At 32.4% G+C, this 23,401-nt stretch overlaps 1 protein-coding gene and 1 long non-coding RNA gene across 2 annotated transcripts in view; both read left to right on the top strand.

Moving 5' to 3' along the window:
- The window catches only part of LOC127701950 (uncharacterized), a 141,151-nt gene that overhangs the window by 41,563 nt on the left and 76,187 nt on the right, over nt 1-23,401 (top strand). Inside the window, exon 16 of the mRNA XM_052205925.1 lies at nt 6,445-6,618. Coding sequence (XP_052061885.1) covers nt 6,445-6,618 — 174 coding nt within the window. The remainder of the gene's footprint in view (nt 1-6,444; nt 6,619-23,401) is intronic.
- On the top strand, nt 1,418-4,720 carry LOC127700454 (uncharacterized). The gene is made up of 2 exons (XR_007981582.1): nt 1,418-1,491; nt 4,583-4,720. It is a non-coding gene; the product is annotated as an uncharacterized LOC127700454 (long non-coding RNA).

The raw sequence follows: 23,401 nt of genomic DNA on the forward strand, positions 1-23,401 counted from the left end.
TTGGCCCCATATAATCGAGATATAATAAATATATATATACAAAATTAATTAAATATCACACAACAAAAGGAATGTAAAATAAAGAAAGAAAAAAAGAAAGATTTATACATACACACAAAGAAATATTTAAGTCACTCAGCATAAAATCCCTATGCAATGATGTTAATCTTTAATGATAACATGTTACATGTATATACTGTTCATATTATTAACATTACTAAAGATGATTATGTGACATTTGTTTGTCAGTCAGTAGAAGGAGGCATAATATGTGGACTAAAGTTCATGTTCATGTACATTTATTTGAATATTTATTTTTCCAGAAAAATCTGAATTTGAGGCAAATATATACTGTCATGTATATATATAAGATGGATAAAGTACATGATACTTTAGCAGTGCTTCAGAGAATCACATTTGGCTACAGAAGTTTGTAGTATTTTGGTTGTAATCAAGTTATTAAGCTGAAGGTAATTTAATAGTTAAACAAGAAATGTTTCCTATTCAAGTATACTAAAATAAAGTTTGATGTTTAGGTCAGAATATGATAAAGTTTGTTTTTTTTTGTCTCCTTTTCGATTTACTTCCATATTTTCTGGCTTTTTTTTTTGTAAAGTACTGGTAAAAGTCAAAATTTGTTTGGTAAAGCACCATTTAAGTTCAGAACATGTTGTATATAGTATGTTAATAATTTAGATAAAATAAAAATAAAAAATACAATTATTTTATCTATCTACCCTATCTTTCTGCCAGGAGACAGCAAATATGTGTATACATTTTTTGGCTTTATTGTTCAAAAATGATGTTACAAAACATAACCAAATATTGATTAAATCCTTCATACTGCAGGTTATTTCTATACTTGCATGCCTGAAATTAAGATTATAATCTCATCAAACATTACTTTTCAAGAAGATAATAATATATTGTCAATTATATTATAATAATTGAATATTAGAGTTTCAGTAATTCATATATTGTCTTATTGACAGCTCATTCAAATTAAAATATATAAAGTTATGAGGGTCCGGTAATTGTAGATTTGACCATGTTGACAGCAACAATAGCTTAAAAGATTTTGACATAAAAATTGAACAGTAATCTGAAACTGATGCTCAGAACCTTGAGGAATATCTAGAATTTCATTTTGTTTATAAAAACTGTATACTATACTTTTTGATAGCCCTTAGTAAAACATTTTCTTGGCTTATTTTCATTTTATGAACTATTTGAGTATTTCTTAATTCATTGACCAGATTTAAATAGAAGGCTCAAAGGATTGAGATCTAAAAAAAATCTTTTAAGACTTCCAGATGTATGTATGCCTTTCTTCTCGTTATTGCTTTGTTTGATCCTGTTCCTAAGCACATATTGACATAATGATGTTATTTTTTTTTAATTTACAGCTTAATAGTCAAACAGATCTAGGCTACACCTTCACTATTCAAGTCAGACTTTAAAAGGAAGCCCTTTTTGTTGATAGGTGAACATGTAAGTAAATACATTAATATCTTTTTTGTATATTGTACAAATTAGACAAAGCAAAATGAAAGGAAGAATAATTAAGAAATAATTCGCCTTTTTCAGAATCTAAAGGATTATGGGTAATCTAATTGTTCGTACACCAAAATGAAAATAACATTACCTCATTGGTTGAATTTCTATTGTTTAGAACTTTTTAAACCAATCACAACGTTTTGGTGTACGCTTTCGAAAATATTACCCAGAACAGAATGCATTTATTTAGATTCTGAAAGGGCGAATTAAACTGGTGATAATAGAAATATTAAAATGAGGAGATGAGGTATGATATTGCCAATGAGACAACTATCCACCAAAGTTCAAAGAAAGTGGATGTAAGCAATAATGGGCAACCATAGAGCCTTTAACAATGAGAAAAATCCATAATGTATAGTCCGCTATATTTAAAGTTCAGTCTTTGGTTAAAGTTTTTTTTTATTTATTAATATATGAAACCTTCATCATGGATTATCATGTTGATGCAATTAAATGACATTTGAATAGTAGATTTTAATAATCGAGAGGGGTAGAAGATACCAATGGGATATATTCAAACTCAAAGGTCGATTTACAAACTGACAAACGCCATAAAACAAAACAAAAAAACGACTAAAAGACAAGCAACTGCATACACAATGTAGAAAACTAAAGACTGAGCACCACAACGGCACTAAAAATCTTGGTGATCTCAGATAATGCAGAAGGGTTAGCTAATCCTGCTCCACATGTGAAACCTATCGTGTTATTCCAAAAAAATATCTTTGCCAAGTTATACTAAGTTATTAGGCATCAGGCAACTAGCAGATTGGTTATTGACTCTTAATCTAACACTTAGATATCACCATATTCATCAAGCATCAGTAATGTAAATTTTTAACCATTAATCAATAAATCTTGACCTAATGTGAAGTTTTGAAATTTGCAAATTTTTAATGAAAAGGATAGACAAGACAGTACCAGTAAAAACAACACAGACATTGAAAAATTAAGAAACATAAAGAACAAAATTTTGTCTTCTCTTTTTCATTATTTTTGTCTTGCCTTGAAAAAGCTAGATCTAGGGGTGCTGTTTCAACAATGTATAAGTTTGTGATTAGGTCATTTTAAGGGAAATTGAGATATAATGAATATATATATATATATATATATATATATATATATATATATATATATATATATATACAAAATTTATTAGATATCACACAACAAAAGGAATGTAAAAAAAAAGAAAAAAGTTTTATACATACCGTGAAATGATACGGACAATGAAATACTTAAGTCACTTAGCATATAAGTTTGTGATTAGATGTAAGAAGATGTGGTATGAGTGCCAATGAGACAAATCTCCATCAAAGTCACAATTTGTAAAAGTAAACCATTATAGGTCAAAGTATGGTCTTTAACACAGAGCCTTGGCTCACACCGAACAGCAATCTATAAAGGGCCCCAAAAATGTTTGTCAGTTTAAGGGGAACCTTTAGTGATGGGCCAATGATATTTGGTATTCAGTTGTATTAGTATTGGCACATCACATTTCCATGGAGATTATTTGGCCCTGTACATTCAGTCATGTTTTTTTTATGCCCCCGCAACTGAAAGTTGGGGGGCATATTGTTTTACCCCTGTCTGTCCGTCCCATTATGGGTATATAGTTAATCCGCATAACTCCTCCTACAGTTTGAATCCTAGGAAGTTTTCACTTTGCTGTCTGTTTGTACATATATTGAAGGTGTGCATGTGGTCAGGGTTTTGATTTTTATTAATATTTGCTCTTTTAGGAGATAGTTGAACTTTGTCAATTTTTGGAGTATTTTCTTTCATAAGAGGAGCGTTTCCAGATAACTCCTCCTACAGTTTGAATGCTAGGAATTTTTCGCTTTGCTGGCTGTTTGAACATACATTGAAGGTGTGCATGTGGTCAGGGTTTTGATTTTTATTAATATTTGCTCTTTTGGGAGATAGTTGAACTTTTGTCATTTTTTGGGTGTAAGCGTTTAAATGTTATAGTTATTTTAAAATAACACTTTGCATCTGCGGGGGCATCAATTGTGTCTCCCAGACACAATAATATCTCAAAGAAAGTCCTACATTGACTTTGTTATAATACAGTTACTTCAGAGTGGAGTCACTTTGTCTAGTTTTCATTTCAATTTTACACAGGCAAATCACCACATTAGTTATGATACATATAAAAAAAATGTGGTATGATTGCCAATGAGACAACCCTCCACAAGAAACCAAATGCCACAGAAATTAAGAGCTATAGGTCACTGTACGGCCTTCAACAATGACTAAAGCCCATACTGCATAGTCAGCTATAAATCACAAATGTAAAACAATTCAAACGAGAAAACTAACGGCCTGATTAATGTATAAAAAAATTAACGAAAAAAACAAATATGTAACAACAAACAACCACTTAACTACAGGCTCCTGACTTGGGACAGGCACATACATACAGAATGTGGCAGGGTTAAACATGTTGGGAGGGATCTCAACCCTCCCCTAATCTGGGACAGCAGTGTAACAGCACAACATTAGAACGAACTAAAAAAATCAGTTGAAAAAGGCTGAACTCAACAGATGGATACAAATAGAAATACATACAACAAAAACACAGAGTGGACGTGGATGGGTACTTGTACATCCCAACAACAAAAAGACACTTAGTACAAATCTGAGAGTGCAGATACTGACAGCTAGTTCAAAGCCAATAACAACTTAAAAAAAAAATGCATCTAAGAATAAATTATCAATCAGTACACATCCAACATCCAATGGATTTAGTGTAAAGACATCATAAACAATCAGAGAAAAACATGACCTGGTGCAATGCCAAGATACAGGAAATGACAGATTGTAGATCCATGAAAGTGCATATGTATATAATAATAATGTTTAATAGGGTTGTAAACTATAGATATATTGAGAATTTTATGACATTGTTGTTTACAAAGCAAAAGCAACACTCATATTAGAAGTAAAATAAAGCTTTCATTATGTATGCTTAAATAAGATAATATTATAACAGTAAATAAAATTCTTTTTTTTATCCTTTCAGATGAAGAAACTTTCAAAAGAGTGGAGCATTTAGAAGACGGAACAATCAAATATTATTTGTTACTATTTCAGTAACTTTTCAAATGTTAACTGTTTAGAATATTCTTAAATACAAATATAATTGAATTTAATGTGTAAAGTGTTTTGTTTTTTTTAACATTTGGTAACATATGCCTCTGTTAGGGACAATTTTTTAATCATAAGCTGATTATTTTTAGATTTGTCATGGTAAACCTGCAAGGGACACAACTCTTGTAGAATGAACATTGTAAAATAGCTAGTCTGTATTGAATTGTTGTTTGGTATACATTTGGTTTTGCATTATTTGTTGTGCAATTTCGAATTCGACTTCTTTTCAAACATTGTATAAATTTAAAATGTAGCTGACTTTGACATTGGTATTCATACTTTTAGATTTTTTATGAATTGTCAAACAAACGCGATTATAAAGCAAGAACTTCAAACACACAAAAAAAGAAATACTAACAGGAAGATTCGAAAGGTTTCAAACATGTAGAAATAGTCTCATGGTTTAAATAAGATTTGGATTTATATATATCTATATATATATATATATAAGTTTTAATGGATGCTAAACATCCAGCCACAAATATTACATACATATTCAGGATGATAACAGGTTAATAAAACATGCATATGAGGTAACTGATAATCAATATAAGACAATTTATTGATGTATAACTCACTTTTACAGTACTTTTACCATAAAGAACCAGAGAAACATCTTCAAATAGAAATGACCAAGAACAAAAAATGATATGTCAATGAGAGCAACAAAGACAATATTTCATTTTTCCTAGTGGCTGCTTCACATAGAAGTCTTGTTGTATTATCACTTTTATATCACATGGCTTTATATTAAACGTGAATATCACGTTGTATTATCACGTTGATATTATGTGGATTTATATACAACGTGAATATCACGTGTGACAAACGTTTATTTCACGTTGTGCTCACAACGTGAATATTACGTTTCTGCTCGTTTCACGTTGTACTCACGTGGTGTGGACAACGTGAATATCACGTGATTCCCATGTTAAAATCACGTTGGAAAAAATTGCCTGTGTATGAGACTTACACACAATACTTATTACCACAAAACTCAGATCAAGTTCAAATTTTGGTAGCGTCACTTTTACTGTGCTTCAGTTATGTCCTTAATAACTATATGATATGCAAGCGGGGGCATCATCTGTGTCCACATGTGGACACTATACACATTTATTAAGAAGTAAAATCCTTTAAGAATCATTGCTTTTTACCCTTAACTCCCTGAAAACATGACCAACACAATTACTGATATAGAAAAAATGACCTTAATTGTTTTAGAGTCAACTGCCTCAAAAATTATTATACATTTTGCCCTACTTTTTTTAATACCATTGTTGACAAGCTACGTCACATGCAAACATGGCTACCACCCACTACAAGTTAAATAAGAAAATATTGAAAAAATAATCAAAATTCTAAAACATAGTTAGGTACATGACTATGAAAAAGTTGCCTCTAAGTTTGTAAGAATGCTTTAGTTTGATAAAGCCACAATAACAAAACAATGCTTTTAGAATATGTTACAACTAAGTTAACTTTTATTTAAACTGTGGAGGCAACTTTCTGATGGAAATGTTTTGATTAACATCTATTACAAATATTTTATGTATATACAGGATAAAAATAATATGATTTACCAATTATGTTAATACTGAAAAATATGTAAGCAAGAAGGAGAGTAGGAAAATGCCACAGAAAACTGGGGTCATGATGGGTAAGGTCTAAAGAATTTTGTTCAAGCGACTAATAATTCTACAGTGTACATCTGTTTCATTAATCTAAATACAGGATGTTGGTATGTTTTTATTGGAGATATGTTGTAAGGAGAATGATCTGAGGGTGATAGCAGAATCTTTAGATGCCATGTTTGATGTTTTTGGAGAAGACCATTTAGACCCTATAGTGCGAGAAATACAGATGGTAGAAAAATTAAAAACATTGCTGCCTTCATTGAAATCGCAGGTAAGACTATTTACATACTTAATAGTATATATAGTTATATACAATAGTTATAAGATTTTCAGTAATGTAACTGGTTAGATTGCTGAAGATTAGAGCTGATTGCTGGCCAAAAAGAAAAAAAAGATTTAATTGCAAAATAAAGAAAAAGTTGATTTCTGCTGTTGAAAACAACAATTACAACTGCTGTTTAATATTTGTATGTTTTTATGCCCCCGCTACTGAAAGTTGGGGGGCATATTGTTTTAACCCTGTCCATCCCTTTATGGGTATATAGTTATTCCAGATAACACTTCCTACAGTTTGAATGCAAGGATGTTTTCACTTTGGTGGCTGTTTGTACATATATTGAAGGTGTGCATGTGGTCAGGGTTTTGATTTTTATAAATATTTACTCTTTTGGGAGATAATTGAACTTTGTCATTTTTGGAGTATATACTTGCAGAAGAGGTGCATAGCATTTCCGGATAACTCCTCCTACAGTTTGAATGCTAGGAAGTTTTCACTTTGCTGGCTGTTTGTACATATTGAAGGTGTGCATGTGGTCAGGGTTTTGATTTTTGTCGAGCCTGCAACTTTTGTCGCAGATAGCTTGACATAGGGATAGTGATCAGGGGGCGGCTTTACCCAACTTCTTAAAAGCTTAATATTTCAGAAAGTAGAAGACCTGGATGCTTCATACTTTGTATATAGATGCCTTATGATATGAAGTTTCCGTCTGTCATATGTCCACTGTCCTTGACCTCATTTTCATGGTTCAGTGACTACTTGAAAAAAAAGTTAAGATTTTTTGTAATGTTAATTTCTCTCTTATTATGAGTAATAGGATAACTATATTTGGTATGTGTGTACCTTGCAAGGTCCACATGCCTTTCAGACAGTTTTCAATTGACCTCGACCTCATTTCATGGATCAGTGAACAAGGTTAAGTTTTCATGGTTAAATCTATATCTCAGATACTATAAGCAATAGGTCTACTACATTTGGTGAATGTAATGATTGTAAGGTGTACATGTCCAACTGGCAGGTGTCATCTGACCTTGACCTCATTTTCATGGTTCAGTGGTCATAGTTTAGTTTTTGTCGAGCCTGCGACTTTTGTCGCCGCAGAAAGCTCGACATAGGGATAGTGATCTGGCGGGGGCGGCGGCGGCGTTTGCTAACTTCTTGAAAGCTTTATATTTATGAAGGTGGAAGACTAGGATGCTTCATACTTTGTATATGGATGCCTCATGTTACGAAGTTTCCTTCAGTCACATGTCCAATGTCCTTGACCTCATTTTCATGGTTCAGTGACTACTTGAAAAAAAAGTTAAGATTTTTTGTAATGTTAAATTCTCTCTTATTATAAGTAATAGGATAACTATATTTGGTATGTGCGTACCTTGCAAGGTCCTCATGCCTGTCAGACAGTTTTCACTTGACCTCGACCTCATTTCATGGATCAGTGAACAAGGTTAAGTTTTTGTGGTCAAGTCCATATCTCAGATACTATAAGCAATAGGTCTAGTATATTCCGTGTATGGAAGGACTGTAAGGTGTTCATGTCCAACTGGCAGGTGTCATCTGACCTTGACCTCATTTTCATGGTTCAGTGGTTATAGTTAAGTTTTTGTGTTTTGGTCTGTTTTTCTTATACTGTATGCAATAGGTCAACTATATTTGGTGTATGGAATGATTGTAGATGTACATGTCTAGCTGGCAGGTGTCATCTGACCTTGACCTCATTTTCATGGTTCAGTGGTCAAAGTTAAGTTTTTGTGTTTTGGTCCGTTTTTCTTATACTTTATGCAATAGGTCTACTATATTTGGTGTATGGAATGATTGTAAGGTGTACATGTCCAACTGGCAGGTGTCATCTGACTTTGACCTCATTTTCATGGTTCAGCGGTCAAAGTTAAGTTTTTGAGTTTTGGTCTTTTTTCTTATACTATATGCAATAAATCAACTATATTTGTTGTATGGAAATATTCTATGATGTACATGTCAGTCTCGCAGGTTTTATTTGACCTTGACCTCATTTTCACGGTTCATTGCTCAGTGTTAAGTTTATGTGTTTCAGTCTGTTTTTCTTAAACTATAAGCAATAGGTCAGCTATATTTGTTGTATGGAAGGATTGTAAACTGTTCATGTCTGCCTGGCATGGTTCATCTGACTTTGACCTCATTTTCACGATTCATTGGTCAATGTTTAGTTTTGTTGGATAAGTCTGTTTCTTAGAAACTATAAGCAACAGGTCAACTATATTTAGTGTATTGAATGATTGTAAGGTGTACATGTATTTCTCGTTTGGTTTATATGACCTTGACTTCATTTTCTTGGATCATGTTAAGTTTATGTAATAGTTGTAGTAAAGCTTTCATTTAGGACTATCAACATAATATCAATGGTTAGTAAAGAAGGCGAGACATTTCAGCGTGTGCACTCTTGTTGTGTTTTGGTCTGTTTTTCTAATACTGTATGCAATAGGTCAACTATATTTGTTGTATGGAAATATTTTACGATGTACATGTCAGTCTGGCAGGTTTTATTTGACCTTGACCTCATTATCATGGGTCATTGCTTATGTAAAGTTTTTGTGTTTTGGTCTGTTTTTCTTAAATTTTAAGCAATAGGTCATCTTTTTCTGGTGTATGGAATGATTGTAAGGTGTATATGTCTGTCTGGCAGGTATCATCTGATCTTCACCTCATTTTCATGGTTGATTGGTTAATGTTCAGTTTTCCTGGTTAACTTTGTTATGCCCCCGCGGTAGCGGAGGGGGCATTAAGTTTTACCCTTGTCCATCTGTATGTACGAACGAACGTACGTATGTCCCAAAATTGGTTTCCGTTCTCTAACTTTAGTTTGCCTCAATCATGTAATATGAAACTTATACACAATGCTTATTACCACAAAACACAGATCAAGTTTGAATTTTGGTGGCGTCACTTTTACCGTTCTAGAGTTATGCCCCTTTACAAATGGAAAAATTGCTGAATTTATCGTTTCCGTTCTCTAACTTTAGTTTGCCTCAACCAAATGTTATGAAACTTATACACAATTACACAATGCTTATTACCACAAAACACAGATCAAGTTTGAATTTTGGTTGCGTCACTTTTACCTTTCTAGAGTTATGCCCCTTTACAAATGGAAAAATTGCTGAATTTATCGTTTCTGTTCTCTAACTTTAGTTTGCCTCAACCAAATGATATGAAAATTATACACAATGCTTATTACCACTAAACACAGATCAAGATTGAATTTTGGTGGAGTCACTTTTACTGTTCTAGAGTTATGCCCTTTGCAAATGGAAAAATTGCAAAATTTTTATTTTCTTCTAAATATCAAGTAATTTTTAAAATTGGGAGTTATCTTCCTTTGTCAATGATTATAGTTGAACCAACAACAATCAATGCTTTATACAATGCAATGTTTAATTTTGACTTCACTGATAAAACACAGATCAAGTTGAATTTGGGTAGTGTCACTTTAACCATTATTGAGTTATGCCCCTTTATAAATCGAAAGATTGCAAAATTTTTAGTTTCCATTCTGTAACTTAAGTTTGCCCCAACCAAACATTATGAAACCTATACACAATATTCATTACCACAAAACTAAGATCAAGTGCAAATTTTTTGTTTCCGTTTTCTAACTTTAGTTTGCCTCAACCAAATGTTATGAAACTTATACACAGTGCTTATTACTACATAATACAGATTAAGTACAAAATTTTTTCTTAGATACTTTAAGCAATTGGTCAACCATATTTGATGCATGGAATGATTTTAAGGTTTACATGTCTGTCTGGCAGGGTTCATCTGACCTTGACTTCATTTTCATGGTTCATTGGTCAGTATAGAATTTCCATGGTTTGGTCTGTTTCTTTTATACTATAAGCAATAGGTCATCTATATTCAGTGTATGGAATGATTGTTTTAAAGGTGTACATGTATTTCCGGCTTGGTTTATCTGACTTTTACAGCATGTGCACTCTTGTTATTAATATTTGCTCTTTTGGGAGATAGTTGAACTTTGTCATTTTTGGAGTATATACTCACATAAGAGGTGCATAGCATTTCTGGATAACTCCTCATACAGTGAACCATAGATTAGACAGTTGGTTTTCCTGTTTGAATGGTTTTACACTAGTCATTTTTGGGGCCCTTTATAGCTTGCTGTTTGGTGTGAGCCAAGGCTCCATGTTGAAGGCCGTACTTTGACCTATAATAGTTTACTTTTACAAATTGTGACTTGGATGGAGAGTTGTCTCATTTGCACTCATACCACATCTTCTTATATCTATGTGCTCCCATGCTCAGCTTTGTGTATTTTAAAATATTACTTTGCATCTGCAGGGGCATCATTTGTGTCTCCCAGACACAATGATATCTCAAAGAAAGTCCTACATTGACTTTGTTATAATACAGATACTTCAGAGTGGAGTGCAAAAAATTACTTTACTCAATGTTTTTGGCCATACTGATACATTTATGTGCAATAATAGCATGAGAAGAGTAACAATCTCAAAGATTACAAAACATTTGACCTTTTTCACTTAAGACCCCAATATTTAAAACATGTACAACATGTACAGTATAAATATTAATCTTTATTACTCATCTTGAAGTTAATGACACAGTATAGCCATGGTTTTAAATTCTTGTTTTCAGTTATAAATATGGCATTTTAATCAATGTAATATTTTAAGCATATTATTAAACTTTGCTATACAGATGATATACAATATCAAATTAGTTCAGTATTTCTTTGTTGGATATTTTAACTTTACTGTTAAACTGACTAAGGTTATGTAAAAAGTAGATTTTTTTATGATGAAAAAATTATTTTTGATACTGTAAATTCAGAAATTATTGCGTGCTTTTATTATTGCGACTTTTCAAGAATGAACAAAAATGCGAGTTTAATTATTGCGATTTTGAAAAATGTCTGTACAGATCTATGTTTAAGTTATCAGAATGCGAGTTCTTTTTATTGCGATACCCACCCATTCGCATTATTCGCATTAATAAAAACCTCGCAATAATTTCTGAATTTACAGTTGTTTTTTTTTTAAAACTGCATGTAGTCTTGACAGTTTGCTAAGATAGTGAGACACTTTCCAACTGGTCTAATCTGCTTTAGAGTTGAGAAAAGGACAAGAAATATTTTGCTCTTTTAGACAATTTTTTAAAAAGATAATTCTGTTCTTTCCATTAATGCAATGATTTAAATTTTTTTTAAATTTACAAAAGAAACTTTGTTTTCAAAGATTTTACCTCAAAGTTATTTAAATATATCAAGGTAAATTTTACCTCAAAAGAATGCATTGACTTTAAGACAGTCTCACAAAGATTGAAAGTTCTGCAACATATTTTTAATTTTTTGTGATTTTTGTTCCATGGTGCATATACAACTCTGTCATCAAACTGAAAATTGAAACTCAGATAAAAAATGTAGACCTTTGTTTACAATCAACTGAAATTTGAAACTTTAAAAATTGCAATGAAATAATTGTTCCTTAATCTCGTGAATGAATAAAGCAATCAGATGACCAGCAAGAGAAACAGACAGTCATACAGATAGAGATGGTACTTAAAAGTAACAAACTTTCATTTAGAAAAATTTAACTAGTCATGCTAGTAGTGAACTTATTTAAAATCTGAATATGGAAGAAAATTAAAAGCTTATCTGAAATGTTGATAAACAACACCTATTCTTAATCTATGAATTGACAATATCATTATTTAAGAAAAGATTTTGTCTGTTTACTTTTTGGTGAAAAATAAACACTTCTGTATTGAAGAGCTTGATTAAAGATTCTAAATTGATATAACAAGTTTTTGTTGTCTGGCAGGTGATAAATTATTCAAATAGTCACATAGGACCATTTCAACTTAATTTGATAGCTTCAATTTTGAAAGAAATGTCAACATTCAATTCTTAACTTCCTCTATACCTATCTAATAACATTTCAAATGTAGAATTTTCTCCATGATATAATCCTTACCCCTGATTGGTCAGTACATCAGTAGGGGATAGTGTTAGATGAAATCATGGTTTAGAGATTAAATGATTTGTCTATGCTTAGGTCATAATGTAGAACATACATGCCTTACTATCAATATTCACTTTATATATTCACAGATACAGAATAAGAAGAAGAGTCTCGTTGAACATTACCCGGTTATTTCTACAGCACGTATTAACTTGATCAGGTTTATCAAGTACAAAACACAGCCATCTTGAAATAGTTCTTTTATGAAATGTTTTATAGTGCAAATGTTATACAAAATATATTATTTTAGAAGCTTACAATAATTTAGTTGTTTTTTTCTTGTTTTGCCAAAGTGAAGTATGAAATATGTATTTAACCCTTTCATTTAATAGATTTAAGTATATATAACATGCTGTTTTTTGCTGTTTTGTTATGCATTTCTTGATTAACGTTCATCAGGTATGCTCGGAGCAAGAAGTTTGGACAACCAAGGATTTATAAATCTGATGTAAGCTGTATATTATATAAAAAAATTATTACGTGCATTTATTATTACCATTTTTGAATAATGGAAGAAACATGTAAGTTATTGCCATTTCAGGAAAATGTACACACAGATATATGTATCAGATAGTCAGAATGCAAGTTCTTATTGTTGCAATACTCACCAAGTCACATTAATAAAAACCTTGCAATAATTTCTTAATTTACAGTAACTAAAAGGGATTTGAAATGATTTATTGAACCTATCTTAGTTCAGATTTGCCTTTTGGAGTCGCATTCATATTTTTTGTGAATTTGGCAAAGTTCATTAGCTGCAATTGAGGAGGTTAAGTTCAATAGTTCAGAAAAATGAGAAATATATTTATCGAACAATTCCATAATAGCAGGAGCACAACTGCAAGATGTGTGCAATCTTTCTGGGAGTTTTCAGGTATCAAAGTTGAAATCTGTAGGATGAGCTGATTACACTAAACTGGTACCCACTTTTCCCTTCCCACCTGCCAAACATTACCATACTTTAAGCCAGTTAACTTGGCCAAGAGCAGAATTCTTAAGTCATTTTAAACTTATGTCCATTCTATTATATATATGATGATATAATCTAGACATCTTGTTGCAAGCTATCTTTTGTATGAACAGTGCCGCGTTCAAACTAAATAAGTTCATCTATATTTTTTAAAGTACATATGATATTGTGACATTGTTGCTAGAAACAATACATCTTTGTTTAAAGTTGGAGAAGACCAGAAGTGTTTATTATACCCCTGCTTTCTAATGTGGTGTTAGAGAGTGATTGGGGAGTCAGTCTGTCAGTCTGTTCATTCATTTGGCCTTCTGTCCCACTTTTGTATTCACAACTGCTCCTGAACTACCTGACAGAATTATTTGAAACTTTCACAGATTTTTATAAAATAATATTCTTTTGCACCTCATATTTCATTTCTTCATCTGCATGTTTTTTGGGGTTTACTTTGGGATGACATGGACTTAGTTTTATCTGCTCACTAAAGTACATATTTTTGTGATACCTATTTTGTATCTGCAACTCCTCCTAAACTCCTTATTACAATTAATAGAATGTTCCTCACAATCTATTGTGCAACTTCTATTTTGTTATTTGATCCAAATCATCTTTGAAGTTTCCCTTACCAAAACATGGACTTTGCCATTGCTTTATTTTGGGGTACCCATTTTGTTTCCACAACCACTAATCCTCTTGATACATTCTCACAATCATAACCATATAATGCTATTGTGCACATCCTATTTTGTTTTTTTAACTGGATAATTTTTATGGTTTCCTTTACAAAACCATGGGGTGGCGATATAATTTTTTTAGCTTAGCTCGCAGTACCTCTACTTAATTTTAATATTATATTCAATCCCATTATTCTGCAGTACCAATGTCATTTTATGACAGTACATGTATTTGTTAGATTTATGTGGATATGGTGTTCTTATACAATTTAAGATAAATCATTGAAATACCCCATATCACTTCTATTGGAGGTTATCCCAAAGTGGATGGAGAGATAATCATACCTTATATGAATTATTGTGACATTACAGAATTCTAGAACTATTGTACTGTTGGGCGAATTTCACATTAAAAAGTGCATACAAAATGCATTTGCAAATAAACTCAAAGAAAGTTTGCCTGCAAAAAGAGATGTCAGATGTAAGAACAACCTGTTCAATCTAAGCTATAACTATTTCAGTTTAAGCCACATATTTTCCTGAAAAACTGACATATAGATATTGTAATATTGTAAAGCATGATATGTTTCACGAATAGACAGTTTTGGTAATAAGAAAAGGCTGGCATAAAGTTATCAAAATCACAAGTTACAATCTTTTTACACATGAGAAGTTGTCCAAATAATTATGACGTCTTGAACGCAGGAAGGCATCAAAGCAAACAAATAAAATAGCCTTTCAAGACGTCATAATTATTTGGACTAACAAGAGAAGCTGCAAATTTTCTGAGGCAGATCAAACAATCACAATTGCTTATAGTGTTATTCTTATAGTGATATTCTATCATTTGATACTGAAAGAGTATGAGGGGAATTAGGTCATCTTATGTTTAAATAGGCATAAAAGGTGTAGTATAGATATTACAGATACTGCAAACATGATTTCAAGGAATGCTGTCCTTTAATGTTATCTTATAAACTACATTTAAAAAAATATACAAGAAATAAATAAGTGATATAATATTAGCTTGAAAGGAATGGATTTAAACTATTTTATGTGAAAAAGTGAAAGGAGATGTTAAATGTGTAACAAATAGGTACCCCCAGTGGAGCAAGAACTGGTAACATTACACCCGTTCAGAACACTTTCCCTCGCTGTCCGTTTGAGATGGGGTTAGCATTACTCAATCATAAGTTGTCTAATGAACAGTTTCTAGTTGTTTCATTTCTTTCTTTTAGACCATGGTCTTGTCTATCTTCTTTAACTTGCCATGTTTCCCCCCCCCTTTCTATTTGGTATCTTTTGAATCTTTTGTCATGGGTTGTCAACAAAACATCACTAGTTTACAAAAGGAATGACTGGTGGTCTAACATCAATCAACATAAAAATCTGCAACATAAAGCCTTATATTTTAGTGGGTAGAAGACCTGGATGCTACATACCTTGTATGCAGATACCTAATGTTACAAAGTTTCCGTCTGTCACCATTGGCATAGCCACCAGAATATAAATTTTAATCAGGGGGTCTGGGCCCCCTATTGGGGCGGCAGCCCACCAAAAGCTTAATGATTATAGTAAAATTCTTATTGAAAAAAAATGTTTTATAAAATTATTTGTAAGCACATGCTTACAATGCTACACTGGTGCTATGCAACTGGTCATATGTCCATTGTGCTTGACCTCATTTTCATGTTTCAGTGACTGCTTGAAAAAAATTTATATTTTTTTTGTCATGTGAATTTCTCACTAATTATGAGTAATATGTCTTCTAATTTTGGTAAATGGGTTCCTTACAATGTCTACATGTATGTCAGACAGAGTTCATTGATCAATGTTAAGTTTTTGTCGTCAATTAGATGCTTTAAGCAATAGGTCAACTATATTTGGTGTATGGAATGATTGTAAGTTGTACATCTCTGTCTGTCAGGGTTTATATGACCTTGACCTCATTTTCATGGTTCATTGGTCCATGTTAAGTTTTTGTGGTTTTGTCAGTTTATCTGATACTATCAGCAATAGGTCCATTATATTTGGTGTATAGAATGATTACAAAGGTGTACATGTCTGTCTGGTAGGGTTCATATGACCTTGACCTCATTGTCTTGGTTCATTGGTCAATGTCAAGTTTTTGTGGTTTGGTCTGTTGCTCAGGTACTATAAACACTACGGCCACTATATTTGGTGTATGGAATGATTGCAAGGTGTAAATATCTGTCTAGCAGGGTTCATATGACCTTGACCTCATTTTCTTGTTTCCTTGGTCAATGTCAAGTTTTTGTGGTTTTTTCTGTTGCTCAGATACTTTAAACGATATGGCCACTATATTTGGTGTATGGAATGATTGTAAGGTGTACATGTCTGTCTGGCATGGTTCATCTGACCTTGACCTCATTCTCGTGGATCATAGATAATGTTCAGTGTATGTGAGGCTTTTAACTTAAATTCAATCATAAGTAAAGCAGGCGAGACATTTTAGCTAATGCACTCTTGTGATTATTATCTCTAAAACTTTAGCAATTAAAAACTTTTTTACGTTGAGCATAGCTACTGAATTCCTGCATTCAAAGGAAATTTTAGAATAGACTAGAACCAAAATATTATTTCACTTATGAATGATGTTTTTACTTTGTTTTGATTAAAAAATACTTCTCGCTCTTAGTAAAATTAAAAAAAAACTGACATGGGAAAAATTTGTCAGTACAATAAGATTTCCTTCCCTCAAAAATATGTAACTTATTTTGGAGTTATTTCAACTTTGGTGACCGTTTTATATCGATTAAAATAAACTCCCTTTAGTTTTTTTTATAAATTTCTGATATGACATTGAGGAGTATTGGCTGTTATTGTGAAAAATATAAGAGCTAGCTTCTCTAAGTGTAGATTGCAAATTATAAACACTGCAATATATATTAATCCTTGATTGCTGCATATTTGGATACTTGCATCACATACATGTGCTTTTTGACAATTAATGATTTTTAAGCCAATATTTAGTTTGAATTACGAATAAGCGTTTCTTTTTAGTTTTCATAAGTGTTTGAGCACACAGTCCACTCTTTGTCACTGGACCGTTCGATAAAGGGTTATTGGTTTAGCGTGAATGCAGCTATGTAAAGCCATATCTGTTCCGAGTTATACAAATGAAATTAACGTTTACTTATAATTTTTTTTTATCAATTTAACATGTTTAAAGTAATTTTAAATACTGTTTTAGATGACTCGTTTATTGGCAATAGATGTAACTTGTTTCTCCTCGATTTATTTGTATTAATTGTGCATTATCGTCATTGTCATCAAATGTAGCTGTAAAGAATTCTTCATAAGTACTCTGGGTAATAATATATTTTTGGAACGTTTTTATGTACTAAAGAAACAATTTTATCATTGCTATCTTGTCCAATAAGTAGCACAACATTGAAGATGTGAATTCCGTTGTTGCCGAAGTGTTAGTAATTTTAAATTCAACCTTATTAAGCAGAAAAAGGATGACAAATAAAAATGTTTGTTTACTGATTTGACTGTCACTCTAGCATATTGTGAGAGTTCAAGTGTATTCGTCACACCATCTGACCCCATGCACTTACATTTTATGTAACACATGATGGTCATAGAATAGTCTATATCAATGAATGCAAGCTACGTAAGCGCCCTAAACTGCGTGCAAATTACCGAAAAAGAATCTGATGTTCATGAGTTGTCGTTTGTTTATGTGGTTCATAAGTGTTTCTCGTTTCTCGTTTTTTATACAGATTAGACCGTTGGTTTTCGCGTTTGAATAGTTTTACACTAGTAATTTTTGGGGCCCTTTATAGCTTGCTGTTCGGTGTGAGCCAAGGCTCCGTGCTGAAGACCGTACTTTGACCTATAATGGTTTACTTTTATAAATTTTGACTTGGATGGAGAGTTGTCTCATTTGCACTCATACCACATCTTCTTATATCTAGTAAATGAATACTAAAACATAATAATAAAAAATGATATTATATCCCCACTCTAGGAGGGGAGACAATATTGCATTCACCTACTTCCTATTTGTCGATACTCCTATCTACCAACTTTTGAATATCCCCATGGGGTTTTAATGCGTGACAACAATTTGAACTGTTTTTTTTTTCATACTTTGATTTTTTCAATAATTATGTTCAATGATTTTTTTTTTTCGTCAAACTTTTCGGGTACCACTGGTTGAAGGTGATGAGTTTAACGTATGAGCCCTTTTTGGTCGACCAGCTTCTATTTTCCAATACTTTGAATTATTAGTGGGTGTATGCTTAGAACGACGACGCGACTCAAACTAAGGACCTGAGGTATGCACTGTGACATTATACCTTATTTGCATAAAATTCTCCTCGTGTGTATTTCAGACCTTTTGTTTGTATTATTTATATATCGCGATGATTGGTTATTTTCTTTGGTGTTATATATTAGTAATAAATTTCTAATACTTTATGGTTTTCGAATTAAAAGTTTAAAAGTAGCCTTGTCATCCCTTCTCCTTAATCATAATGATTTTTATCACTCACTATAGTACGTATTCATAAGGAAAACATAGCCTTTACGCTTTGTGAATAAAAGTTTACGTTGAGCATAGCTACTGAATTCCTGCATTCAAAGGAAATTTTAGAATAGACTAGAACCAAAATATTATTTCACTTATGAATGATGTTTTTACTTTGTTTTGATTAAAAAATACTTCTCGCTCTTAGTAAAATGATTGATGTCTTGTGTAAGGATCACAAGCCAATGGATCTTCTCAAATTTCAAAATTTGATTTCTGATAAATAAAATGATCTACTTTTGAAAGGTAAGATAAGATGTCTTTCGTAAAAAGATAATTCTAAAAATTAAACAATATATCTTTTGCTTTGTTTATTTATATAGATTATCTCAATGTACACAATGATTCCCTGAAAAGGAAACCTTATATTTTATTTGATGTAAATACTGTGCAAGAACTTGTATCTTTATATATTTAGCCTAAATCTTTTAACATAATTTAAGTACGAAAACTATCCGAATTATATATACTGATGTAGGGTATGCTATTGCCAACGACGGAATGTTTCTCCCGGTGAGGGTATATCACTGAACGTTATCACTCATCTCTATGTTAAACTGTTTACATTGGGATATCACAAAGAAAATTACTTTGACAATATACATCCTGTTGTCAAGGTCGATGTTTGCTACTTAAAACACTGAAGGACATGTCTTCATTGTGGAGTATTCAGTCAAAAGTAACTTAGGGAGAAGGTTGAACGCTCACAAAGATGTTTAACTCCATCACATTTTATATGTGCCTGTCCCAAGTCGGGAGCCTGTAATTCAGTGGTTGGGGTTGGTTGCTGTCTGTTATATTTGTTTTTCGTTTATTGTTTTGTCATTAAACAGGCTGTTGTTTTTTGTTGTCCTCCGTCCGGTCGTTACAGGGCCGTAACTAGCCTTTTTTTTTAAATTGAGGCAATATAGAATTTTTTTCTATGTATTGTATGCGATTTTGTCCCATGCACATTTACTCAATATCCCTTTATTTTCTATTGATTCTAGAGTTTGTCTCTAGTGCTGTGTAGAGGCAGTAGAACGAGCTTTAGGTGTATGCTCTTATAGTATTTACAGTTATGGTGTGCTTGTTCATGTGAGAATTTCTCATATTCACACACCGTCAAATTTCATGTTTGGCTAGTTAAAACACCGAAAACTAAAAATAAATGAACGTGGATCCCAAAAAACAGGAGTGACGTCAGAGGGTGAACAGAACTTGCTTCTTGCAAGACACTCGCCGTGAAAACAATTTGATAAACAATGTCTTTGACGAGTTCGAAAATCAGTGCCGATCAAATATTTTTAAAAGAGTTGTGCCCCTATGAAAAAATAATTATATGGATGGAAAATTGTATCGTTTAATAGTGCTCTCGTGTGTACAATTCTTGCCAGTTTTTTATAAAACTTATATTGTAGGTTTATATCAGCGATGTCTTGAACGAGTTGGAAAATCTATGCCCATCAATTATTTTATAAAGAGTTATGCCCTTTGGAAATATTAATTATATGGTAAATTGCCTTGTGAGTGCTCCCATGTGTACAGTTCTTGCCAGGTTTTGTGAAGTTTATATTATAGGTTTATATCATCAATGTGTTGGATGAGTTAAAAAATCTATGCCGATCAATTATTTTATAAAGAGTTATGCCCTTTGGAAATATTAATTATATGGTAAATTGCCTTGTGAGTGCTCCCATGTGTACAGTTCTTGCCAGGTTTTGTGAAATTTATATTATAGGTTTATATCATCAATGTGTTGGATGAGTTAAAAAATCTTTGCCGATCAATTATTTTTAAAAGAGTTATGCCCCTTGGAGATATTAATTATATGGAAAATTGCATCGTTAGCGCTCTTATGTGTACAATTCTTGCCAGAATTTCATGATTTTTATATCATAGGTTTATATCAGCAATGAATTTGATACTTTCGAAAATAAGTGCTGATAAAAAAAAAATAATGAGTAATGCCCCTTGGAAATATTAATTATATTGGAAATCCCATTGAATTTGCTCCGAAGCATTAATTTCTCTAAGATATTTATCAACAGTTTTATAGAACAAAAAAGTGTATTTTTTAGTTTTTGCCCTTGATCCTTGGATAGATAAATATGTGCAACGCGGCGGACGTTGAAACTATGTTCTTTTATTTGAATTGTTTCAGCTGACAATATAGTATGGGTTTTGCTTATTGTTGAAGGTCGCACGGTGACATATAGCTGCTTAAATCCACGTGTATGTCATTTGGACGCATGACAAGTTGTCTTATTGACAATGTATAGCATGGATCTGCAGTTGTTCTGGTAAAATATGGACTACATCTACATGTCAAAGGCGCAACACCACAATACAGGAGGACATCTAGAAGTCACCGTATCCAAGTTACATTGGGAAATAAAGTGGAGAACATACCAACGGGGGTAAAAAAAAAACGAATTAAAATAGGCAACACCTTATTAAAAAGAAAAAAGAACAGACAAACATTTGTTACAGTACACAAAACAATTCACAGGAAACTAAAGACTAAACAATACGAACACCACAAAGTTCGTGTTACACCCGTCACGTAACCCTTTGAAAAACGTCCACAATTTATTTGAATCAAATTCGTGAATTTCTTGTTAAACCTTCAAACATTACAAAATTCATAAACCATCGGTCAAATTCTCTTACCTAAATTTCGACGGACTGTGAAAGTTTGAAATGCAAGTACGAAAGGATCGACGATAATGTTAAAGATAGAAACAATACAGACAGTGAAAGCAGAAAGGAAAAAAACAAGAATGAAAATTTAACACGAAAGCAACACGAGCTCTTTAGCTACACAAACACCAAATAACGTAGAAGTTAGAAACTATAGGTCACCGTACTGCCTTAAACAATGAGCAAAACCCCTACCATATAGCAACCTATAAAAGGTCCCAAACGGACAAATGTAAAACAATTCAAACGAAGAAACCGAAGTATTTATGTACAAAACAATATACGAAGATATATGATATACAGCAACAAACGACAATCCCTGAATTGCAGTCTCCTGACTTCGGACAGGCACATACAGATGTAACGGAGATAAGTATGTTGGTATGTGCCCAACCCTCCCCTTACCTTGGACAGTTGTGTAACAGCACAACGTAAGAACAAACTATAAAAATCAGTTGAAAAGTGCTTAATTCATTAAATCGATACAAGGCATAAACACATCTAAAAAAACCACTAAAGACACAAAGTACAGATCTGAGAGTACTTGCAGTTACTGGTAGCTAGTTCAAAGCCATTAACAACTAATAAAAAAACAAGTACATCTAAGATTTAAATATCAATCAGTACACATCCAACATCCGATGAATTTATTGTAAAGACGTTATTAATGTTGGTTATGTTTACAATTTTAAAAGGTCCATAATAATTTATAGGCATCCATTATGGTATGTCGATATCAAGCACTTTATAGAAAACACATAATTTTAAGCCCACCAGGTCCGAAGAGCCATGTGAGGTTTTGCCATTACTTTGCGTCCGTCTGTCGTCCGTCGTCCGTCGTCCGTCTTCTGTAAACTTTTCTTTAAAGATCTCCTCCTCTTAAACTGCTCGATGGATTGAAACCAACGTTTGTCTGCTTTATCCATAGAATTTCAACTATAAAGTTTGTGATTTTCGTTCAAGTTGATTAACCAACATGTCCGCCTTGGCTAACAATATAACATAGTGGTCAAACTACGACTGACAGGAAACAAAAAAATGGTCAGCACAACAAGATCTAACTAACCTGAACATTTTGGAAAAATCTGTCCACCTATTTTGGAGTTATTGCCCCTGAAATGTTGATTTATTTACTTTTTTTTTGTATTTCCTTCCCATTGTTTCAAAATATACAGAAGCTAGGATAATAGTGTAAATTGCAAAAATTATCAGTATGACAAGATCTGTCTTCTCTGATATTTTATAGACAACCCTTTCTGGAGTGAATGCTCCTAAAATGTTGATTTTCACGGGTTTTTTTTAAGGTTTGGCTTTATCTGTAGGAGCTAGGTTAAACAGGTAAATTGCAGCAAAAAAAAATATCAGTAACACAAAGAGTAACTATAGTATGTACATATAGAAGTCCTTATTAGCAAACCGTGTCGATTTTTTTTTTCACCAGGGGAGCGATACAGGCACGGGTGTGCTTCTTGTTCTAATTTGCAGTACACCTACTATGATCTACTTTTTTGCTTCACAAATGCGTCTGAATTTATAAAGGCGAAACATCCTTATTGTATATGCATACCATCTAGTTTTTTTTTTTTAATTTTGAATAAAGTTGCACTGATATGGGGTCAAAAAACTATGATTTCGACTGAAAACTTCGTGAAGGACATTGTCGGTCAACGATTTGATAAGAACAATCATAATCATTTCTATAGATTTTCATTCATGTTGTTTCTCGTTCATATCATCAATGATCATCAATGAAGAAGTTCACGTGGGATCATTGAATCTCGATCGTAGTAATAGAAGATAGGTATGCCATTGATAAGATTTTAATTCAAGACATTTCGCCCACAAGTCATATGTCATTGTT

The sequence above is a fragment of the Mytilus californianus genome, unplaced genomic scaffold, assembly GCF_021869535.1.
Source record: "Mytilus californianus isolate M0D057914Y unplaced genomic scaffold, xbMytCali1.0.p SCAF_5, whole genome shotgun sequence".
NCBI lineage: Eukaryota > Metazoa > Mollusca > Bivalvia > Mytilida > Mytilidae > Mytilus > Mytilus californianus.